Genomic DNA, 9,877 nt, shown 5'->3' with positions numbered 1-9,877 from the left:
CATAAAATGAGGGTAGAATCTTGTTGCACTGCTGTCAAGAATAGAGATCATGTATGAGTTTGCCGAGGACAGTGCCAGGAGCAGAGTACATGCTTTGCCAATGATGGCTACTCTTATTATACTTTTCCCAGGGTTATGGGATTGTTTTGATTCTCTTAATTAGAATATACATTTATTAGAATGTACCATTCTTAACTTTTCTTTTGCCAAAAGAATATAAAAATGGTTATCCCTCCAGGTTACAATTTTTGCTTTATTCCCCAAGTGAGCTAACAATACTAGAAAATTAAACTCAATACAATGTATCAAATTCAAATAAAATGCGGCTTTGGACTTCATGTTTCAGTTTTTTTTTTTTTATTATTATACTGGTATCATCTACTTTGGTAAATTCCTATCCCGATTTAAAATGCCCCAAAGCAAATAAAACTTTTTAAAATAAATTCAAATACTGTATTTTAAAATGTACATCTTATACACACAAGAGCTGCATAGCAGAATTACTTTAACAAGCAGTTACATTCATGATGCCCAGTACTGTTTTTAACACTGCATATAGATTACACTAGATATATTGTTTTATTATGATTACTGTTGCTTAATACAGTGACTTTAGTACAATAGCTTATATGATTGCATTTTTCAAAGCATTAATAAAGTTAGTAGCATAGCATTTAACTAATATTGAATGAAAACACTTATGTACAGGATGTATTTTTTAGGTTGGATGCTTACACAAGAGTAAGCATTTAACATGCTGTCGTATCCTTGACAAAACAAAATAATCCCTTTTGCTAAATAGAATAAGACAGGCTAAAAGGAATTTAAAATAATTGAAAAAGAAAATTTAAAATTTTATATCCCTGTATTATGTTAAAGATTATTTAACATGATTTTCTCCTGGTTAAAATATACACTTTGTTCTATGTGAAATAGAGAAAGAAAGAGATTGCAAAGGCTGTACTAAAATTGCTAACTGAGCTGTAGCCCTTAGATGATATTTTAGCTGGGAAAAAGTATGGTGAGTTGTACTCAACATTTTATTCTGCTTAGAAAAAAAGTGATAGCCTATAAATTTCTAATGTTTTAAAACAGGTATTTATTGTTTAAGGTTTTAAAATAAATAAATATGCCTGTATTAAACAAATTAAGTTGTTTAAAAAACTTTGCAACAATACTTGATTTATTCACAAATATGTTTTCTGTCCATATTTATTACAGTTTGAACAATTTAAAAATGGAAATCCTGCAAATGCTCATCGCTTAGATAACAGTACTGTTATCTTAATTCACATAAATGACTGCAAGAAATATTTATAATGCTTTACATAGTATCTTAGCTAATGCTCACATCAACTATTCCAATTAGTCACATTTAACTTTACTGATGAAAAAGTTGCGACGGAGAGATTTAGAGAACTCTATTCTAGGAACCATAGCAACAAGACTTTCATCTTTTGTTTGTGCCACTGGCCTTTTGATTTTTTGTAGAGGATGCAACCTTAAAGTTCTTTGAATAAAGTAACTCTTCTGTAAATCAGATCATGATTACAAAAAGCTTTTGGATTAAGATTAACTTAAATTTATTTAATCATCAAATTAGCCAGGGGTGTTCTATAGTTTGCTTGGAATTGCTCGTGGAAAGTGGCTCTGTTATTTTTCTAAGTATGCAAATGATTGTCTCCAAAAAAATTTTTTTTGGTTATGTGAATTGTGAGTCCTCTTTAAGTTTGTTACAATTGTTTTCTTTTTTAAGTAGAAAAATCTTTTTAGATATAACCAGTCATGGAATAATGATGAATAAGTCAGCGTAATTCTTAATATAATCTAATCATACTTAAACAAATTGTTCTCTTTCCTTAGAATATTCAGACACTGAGTGAAATTTCAAAGACTCAACCAAGCCAAGCTTCAGGCTTAGTTTCTGATAAAATTTCAAGAGAAAAAGAAGACTGTTTGGAGTAAATAAAGTAGAAACCATACTGAATTTCTGGTTTTATTTTGAAGCTCCCCCTCTTCAAAGAATGCATCCATAAATGGATTCAGAGAAATTTTGTCCCTGTTTGTTTTCTGAAGGGACACTCATTGATCATAACATATATACTTAATAACTTACATTTTGGGACAGAGGGTGGTCAGGATTATCCACCTTGGTCTACCCTAATGTCGTTTTCAAATCAAGTAAAATACTGTCTTTGGATTAATTAGCTGTTGATGGAGGTTTGATAGAGGGGATACTGCATGATCTTCTCATGATAAGCCTGACTTCTATATCTGGTAGATTATCCTGCTTAGTCTGTAAACACCCTTCATCAGTGGCTGCTAAATGAAGATCAAATCGAAGAGAAACAGATTTTTTCCTTAATCGAGGGTTATCTTTAAAGAAGGAGCCTTCCCATTCTTTAATAACTTCATCCACTTTCTCTGTCCTGAAATGATAAAATAAACCTTCCATATGAAAAAATATGGATCTATTAAAAATATATAATATGTATTCCATATGAAAAAGAAATCAAGAAATGTGTGTAATTCATAATTGAAACATTTAAAATTATAACTCACAATTTACATTGTGGAATTTATAATTTACACGCTTTAAAAATCACACAGGTATAATTTCCAAGGAATTCTATGGAATTCTCATGTTTTGATTATATTTTTGGAAAAATGGTGAATTAAGGATTGAGTACTCTAATATCCGAGTTTTTGTTTAAATATATTTACTCATGTCAGATTAAAAAAATTGCAGCATATTAAAATTATGTTTGGAAACATGCAAAGATTATTGAGATTACTCAACTGAAGTTAATTTCTTTGCACGTGTTTATTATTATTTCTTAGTCAAAATTATTTTACTTACTGGATAGTGCCACGAGCCTCAGTGCTTTCCTTCACAATATTTCCATTTAGTATTGCCTGTTTGGTCACTGTTTCCACTTTTTCATTCTCATACTTTTGTGGGAGTTTTGTTGAAAAAGATATTTCATTTATAATGGCTGTGAAAATGTTATAGTGAAACATTAAATCACAATGTTGTAGTCCTAGTCCCAGAAAATTTATGTCAAACTATATTCAAATATTGCTTATTTTTGCTACTTTACAGTATTTATTTACAATCTCTATAAATGGCACTTTGCTTTTCAAGTTTGTTTGCTTAATATCAGAAACTCACCTGAAGGTAAAACAAAACCAACTCTACTTGTTGTAGGTTTTTGTTCTTTTTTCTCACCTTGGATACAACCATAATATCTGGAATTGGAAAGAATTATATTAGAGAAGCAATGCTGTATTAGCATATAATTAAATGCTTACCAATAAAAGAATGGATAAAATGTAGTTTATTCATACAATGGAAATATTATTTAGCAGTGAAAATAAATGAACTATGGGTACACTGTGTCTTTATGGATGAATCTCCCAAGTATAACATTGAGTGGGGAAGAAAAGGTAGTTTGTAGCTAATTTTATAAAGGTTAAAATAATATGCAAAACAATTTAGTATTTTGTTTAGGGAAACATATATACATATTAGTATAAAGGAATGTGTAAGACTGATAAGGATCAAATTCAAGAGCCAGGTTAGACTAAAGGAGAAGGTTGGGGATAGGAGGATATAGTTTAGGTGCCTGGGGTGGGGGTGGGGAGACTTCAACAACACTGTATTTCACTTCTCAGGCTGGGGGAAGTGAGAACATGAAGTTCATGACTTTTTTCTTGATACTTTCTTTTATATCTTAAATATAGCATAATGAAAATTTTACAAATTAAAGAAATATTAAAGACTGCTTTATCAACATCTTGAATGATTACGCATTAAATAAAATCCACACTTATTTTATTTAATAACAAATTAGAGGTGTGTGTGTATGTATATTCACATAGCACTGTTTTAAGCACTTCACAAACTATTTAATCCTTACAGCAATCCTATGAGGTAGGTAATATTATCCCCATTTTATGGATGAAAAAACTGAGGTGCAGAGAGGTTCAGTAACTTGCCTGGTGTCACCTGGCTAGTAAGTGGTAGATTTTGAATTCAATTTGTTTTTCAAAGCTTTAGTAAATGTCAAGACTTATTACAGGTTAAGGTAGTTTCATCTAATTTTTTAGAGGAATTCTGAAGCAAGCAAGAATAAAGTTTTCTTTCTAGGAACATGTAAAATTGGAGGTTGTCCCATGCTCAAAGCCATGTGACATTACAAGTGATTGCAGATTATGAAACTGAATTAGTAAGAATTCTTCTTTTGATATTTCCATACCTTTTGTTATCAGGACATCTGGAAATCTTTTAAATCATGTACTCAGAACTAAATTGCTTTTCGTGGTTGTAATATAATCACATTATTATCATTATTATCATCATCATCATCATTATTATTATTATTATTAATTTTGGCTTTTGATCTGTGGTAGAAGTGGTCTCTGGGTGGGGGGAGATGTGCATTTTCCAAGCTTTCTTTGTTTCTTTGTTTGTAATATAGGCTTTCTGTGGCCCATAGAAGGAACTGATTAATTTTAGAAGGGATGAATGGCAAGGAAAGTGAGCAAGTTATGAAAGGTCATTCTTGTAGTGACTGAGAATTATTTACATTTCATTCTAGGCTGGAAGCAATCTTTGTCATGGCTAAAGTCCCTGACTTTGGCCATTCTCTTCATAATTTAGGGGGGCTGGAAATAGTTCTCCCACATATTCTTTGCAATGCCTACTAATCCTATATTGTTGTAGGAACCCAGTGAGCACGCCATGGTGATGACAGATGGCTTTTTAGATGTAATTTCTCTGACTGTCTCACCAGAGACCTAAGTGGCTCCGTATTTCTGGTCACTTGCCATCAATGACTGTATATGGAATTAGGTACCTGATTTCTTCCTTTTCTAGGAGGCGGCGATAAGTGGCGATTTCTTGTTCTAGCCTCATCTTTGTGTTGAGAAGCATCTCGTGCTCTTGAAGCTGCTTTTCGATGCCACGCCTTACTTCCTGTAGTTCTTTCTCTAGTCCTTCAATCACGGCCTCTAGGTCTTGCAACTGCATCTGGTAATGTTGCTCGCTGGCATGTAGGGAGTTTTCAAGGCCCCTTTCCTGTTTTATATAGATCTTCATCAGTGAAGGAGTGAAACAAAGTGTGCTTCTGAAATCTGATTGGCAATGGCTTCATTCTATTGTGTTCTCTAAATGTTTGCAATAATGGTATATCACTTATGCAAAAGGTGTTTCCTTAGAACTTTGTTTATGACTCAAGTGAAAACAAGTTATATACAGATGGCTAGAGAACTTAGTATTTCAACAGAATCCTGTGATAATTCTTACAGCAAGGAAAAAAAAAGAATCTGCTGTGTGACTGACTTATTATCACTCTGGTTTATTTGACTTTTTAAAAAATTGGAAATAGAGAACATCAAATGTTAAAGTAGAGCAGACTGCTTAGAAAAGGCATTTGGGGAAAGTGTTTAAATATTTTTTACTATTAGAAGTCTCAGGGGGTGGGGAAGGAAGACTCCCCGCTGCTAGAACTTTGGATAATGACAAAGGCTATGTTCTCTCACCGCAGCAGTTAGAGGACTCCAGGATGAGAAGCAAGGATTCCTTCCTTTTTACAGGCCTGAACTAAATCTTGAATGACCTGATAATAGCCATGGTCATGATGGAGGGAGGGAGGGAGGTAGTTGTGCGGGGGACCAGGGATAGAATTCAGTGGTCTTGCCTTTCAGTTTCTCAGTGTAAGGTAAGGGGCATTATTCCTTTCTCTCTTAATCAACAAATGTCTGGGGACTCAGTGGGCCAGTCGGTTTTGAGATCATTCTCACCACCGCCTGGAGAGATTCAATTTCCACTTGCAGGTGCTGCCACTGGCGCCGAGCTTCTTTGAGTTCTGCTTGCGCTGCCTTTAAAGCCTCTTCGTCTTTGTCCATTTTTTTGCTCATATCTTCTTCTAGCTTTAAGAAAGCCACCAGCAACAAGAACAACAAAAACAAAGACCACTCTTGAAAATGAGACGTTTAAAAGTAATCCTAGAGGGGCGCCTGGGTGGCTCAGTCTGTTAAGCGTCTGCCTTCGCTCAGGTCAGGATCCCAGGGTCCTAGGATTGAGCCCTATGTCAGGCTCCCCGCTGAGCAGGGAGTCTGCTTCTCCCTCTCCCTCTGCCTCTCCCCCAGGCTTGTCCTCTCTCTCTCTCTCTCTAATGAATAAATAAAATCTTTAAAAAATAAAATAAAATAAAAAATAAAAGCAATCCTAGAAACATAGATAGGTGCCTCATCATTTTTTCTTTAAACTGTCAAATTTCAAACATGTGTTTTAGTGCTTGGGGACTAATTGGTCAGGTATGGGAGCAAGTGAATTGCATGCTCAGTTTCAGTGTTCTCACCTATAAAATGAACCTCAGACGTCTCTTCCTACGATGACAGTCTATGAAATGCAGAGAAAAATACATCTATTTTAATGAAAAGTAACAGTTTGTAGGATCTAAGTTTCAGACCTCTGATTCTTCACTTTGTTATTTATGGCATTATTAGGAAGAAGGATTGAAACTCAGCTATTATTTCCCCTCTATGTTTCTTGTAGACTGCTTTGTAAAAGCAGATAAACAGTTCTATATCTTAAACCAATTGATTCTGGGACTGGGTATATGGACAGCGATTAAATACTGCTGGGAAGTATATTATGAATAATTTAAAGAATTAGGTTATCATAGGCATTAGAGGCTCTAAAATAGACTTCCGTAGAAAGAGAACCCACTGTTGATTTACCTTTCGCAAACGATCTTTTTAGAAAGCATGCTAATTTTGGATATCTAGGGAAGTAGCCAAAATTGCATCTTTAAAGATTGTTTTCTACATGCCGTCATATTAAATAACAAGTGGAATATGTTATATTTGGCTTTAAATGTTCTTATGCTGATGTTGAAATCAAATGAAAGTATCTTTTGACAGAATTCTCAACATTTGGCCCCAAGAGCAGCAGGGGCGATGTATGGAATTGATTGCAGTATTTTGAAGCAAAAGTGGCAACTTATTAATGCTTTTATAAAAATGCACCTTGAAATAAAAAATTTTAATTTGATGGTAAAATAGATTTCTTTTTTTAAAGAAAGCACTGCAGTAAATGAAAGTTTACAAATAAAGTTTAGGGCAAGGCATTAAAGAACAAAATTCATACTTTTTTTTTTGGTTTGTTGTATCACTTGTTCCTAGCGGTAAGATGGCAAAGTTAAGCAGCAACACATCGCAGAGCAGCTACAAAAGAGAATATCAAGAATTTAGGAACTAGGAGAGCATAAAACTGCTCGTATCTGCTGGTCTTTTGGATTTTGTTTGGAACTGGCAGCTTGGATTGTGCGGTAGCTAGATTCCGAAGTTGGCCCTCGAAGATCCGCACCTCCCCAGATTCATGTTCTTGTGTGGTCCCCGTCTGTACTAAATCTGGGCAGACTTTGTGTCTTACTTTAGCCAGTGGAATGTGGCAGAAATGCCAGTTTTAGCCCTAAACCTCAGGAAGCCCTGAGAACTTGCACTCCTGTCCTTAGGGAAGCCCTGGGCCAACCTGTTAAGAAGTCTGGATACCCTGCTGGAGAGATCAGTAGAGGCCAGGTGGAGAGAGACCCCGAGGCACAGGGAGAGAGAGCAAAAGACCCAATTGTCTCAGCTGAGCCGGCCTTCCAAAAATCCCCTGCCAAGGCACCAGATGTGTGAGTGAGGCACCTTGGGCATCCCAGGCCAGTTGTGCCCCAAGATGATTACAGTCTCAGCCAGTGTCATGCACAGCAGAAGAATCACTCCCACTGAAGCAGTCAACCCACAGAATCATGAGAGAATGAATGCCATGGTTGTTTTAATTCACTAAATTTTGAGGTAGTTTGTTCTACAACAATAAGTCACAAAAAGCTTATGTTTCTTTATTTTGTAATAATTAATCAGGCTTCCCTAAATTTATTCCAACTGACTTTCTGATTTCTTTGAAAGAAAAAATCCTCTAAAGTAGATATACATTAAAAAGACTCTAAACAAAACTTACTATAGCCTCGCCTTTTCACTTTAACTTACTAATTTTGGCGTTGTGACTTACAAATTAAATAACTTGTATTGCTACTATTGCAAAAAAAATATTGATTTGGTCTATATTTTTCAGAAATTGTTGTCTAGTAATTTTTTGCCTTCTCTTTGCAAGAGGTGAATGAACTATTCCAACACTTAAATATCCCAGTGACTTTGCTTGATCTAGGATACTGCTCATTCTTTGTGAAGGCTGAAAATATTACCTAGAGGTGAAATTTATACTGTTACCAAAATGAATTGCTAATGAAGTAAAGTTCTATGATTTCCTTGAAATATTTTTTCCCCTGTTGGGCATTGTTCTTAAGTTCACTATTTGGGTGACTAGAATAGAATTTGAACTCAGATACAAAAGTTAAAAAAAAAAAAAGAACCAAACCAAAAAACACAGACAAAAATCCTTGCATTTTTAAATCTTCTTTCTAAAATATTTGTTTGTACAGTTATTTAAATGTGTAAGATCTTAATTAATTGCTAAATGTGATTGTCACTTTAAAACAAAGTAAGTCTATGAAATTAGGATTTAGGCTTTATTCAACTTAGCTCTCTCTCTCTTTTTAATACTTAAATATTTCACGACTTGTATTGGAAATAAACATTTCTCATCTTGTAGCACAAAACAAAAATCTCTAAGTGGAGAGTCCATATCAATTTGGGGAATTTTATTGTCCCAATTTATATCACTGTTTCTGAATGCCACCTTCACATACTTAGATAATTTCTATTTATAACAATCTGGTATAAAACTGGTGACAGAAACCTTTCAGAAATATTTTATCTGTTTTTTTTTATCTCTACCAAGTGTGCAAGCTAGTAAATCTTACCCTAAAGCTTGCCATTTTAAAGTCGTTATTTAAACATTCTCTATAAATAACTCTGTAATAATCTTCGAAGGGTATTTGAAATGCTTTCTTCCCGAAGGATGTCTGAAAGAGGTTAGATCGCCCCATTTTATTGCATGTTGGCCCTATGTTTTGTTAACGATAGGAACCTCATCACTGATGTAAAAATCATCAATCGACATTAACCGAATGACCACTGAACGGTATCATCAGAGCATTTTCCCCCTGTGGTCCCAGTCACATCGCAGTAAAACCTAAATTCCTTCCCCAGTAGACGCTGCATCCAAAAGGAAATACTGTACCTCAAAGAGGCCGGGACAGGAATTGGATAGACAGGGATTGTCTCCTTATCCTGGAAGGTGCCTGTCTGTATGAAATCATTACCTGGATCCTTGTTGAGAGCACGGTCTCTATCTGATTTCTGGTGAGGAGCTTTTCATAGTTTGCCCTGATCTCATTGAGTAGCTGGGACAGCTCCATTCTTTTCCCATCCTCCACCTTGGCTAAGTGAACCTTATCGATAGGATGAGTCGCTGCGGCAGAGCTGGTCTGTCTGCGTCGAGCAGACACAGAGCTCCGTGGAGCCTTAAAGACGCAGAGCTCCCTTTCCAGAACCGTGTTGCTAATCAATTAGGCAAATATGCAAACCCTTTTCTCCTACTGTGGTTGGTGGAGTAGATGCGTCAGACTCTCCCTAGGGGAACGGAAAAAGGAAAACATCCTCAGCATTCCTGAATTGGGTCTCTTGTAAAATTGAGCACTTTGGGGGGTGAGGGTGGGGGTGGGGGCAATTTATCATGTGTCTAAAGGAAATGGGGAAGAAGGGGAAGAAAATTGTATTTTGTTTTCCCCAAAGACCCTGCATGGCAATTAATCAGGGCTGAAAACATGATAGCTAAAATTTTCTTTTATAGTTTCTCTTGCCCTTTCGATTATTTAAACAGAAATGCTGTGGTAGGGCATTAGAATATATCGGAAATCTTGAA

At 35.3% G+C, this 9,877-nt stretch overlaps 1 protein-coding gene across 8 annotated transcripts; it reads right to left on the bottom strand.

Moving 5' to 3' along the window:
- Window positions 1–340: 340 nt before the first annotated feature.
- On the bottom strand, window positions 341–9,487 carry KRT222 (keratin 222). 8 transcript variants are annotated; one of them, XM_025439654.3, is made up of 8 exons: window positions 9,276–9,430; window positions 7,157–7,233; window positions 6,366–6,406; window positions 5,806–5,934; window positions 4,860–5,080; window positions 3,173–3,249; window positions 2,861–2,996; window positions 341–2,429 (listed from the first exon to the last, which is right to left on the bottom strand). In XM_025439654.3, the coding sequence occupies exons 4-8, from the start codon at window positions 5,920–5,922 to the stop codon at window positions 2,201–2,203; spliced, it is 780 nt and encodes a 259-aa protein (XP_025295439.1). In that variant the 5' UTR covers window positions 5,923–5,934; window positions 6,366–6,406; window positions 7,157–7,233; window positions 9,276–9,430; the 3' UTR covers window positions 341–2,200. The 8 variants fall into 8 exon arrangements, with proteins under 8 accessions (XP_025295439.1, XP_025295442.1, XP_025295441.1 ...); XM_025439657.3 differs by having other exon boundaries at window positions 5,806–5,930; XM_025439656.3 differs by lacking the exon at window positions 9,276–9,430 and adding an exon at window positions 9,194–9,262.
- Between the last annotated feature and the right edge of the window lie 390 nt (window positions 9,488–9,877).

The sequence above is a fragment of the Canis lupus genome, chromosome 9 (genome assembly GCF_003254725.2).
Source record: "Canis lupus dingo isolate Sandy chromosome 9, ASM325472v2, whole genome shotgun sequence".
Taxonomy (NCBI): Eukaryota; Metazoa; Chordata; class Mammalia; order Carnivora; family Canidae; genus Canis; species Canis lupus.
Note: the sequence above shows the minus strand (reverse complement) of the source record. Positions and strands in the feature narration are given on the sequence as shown.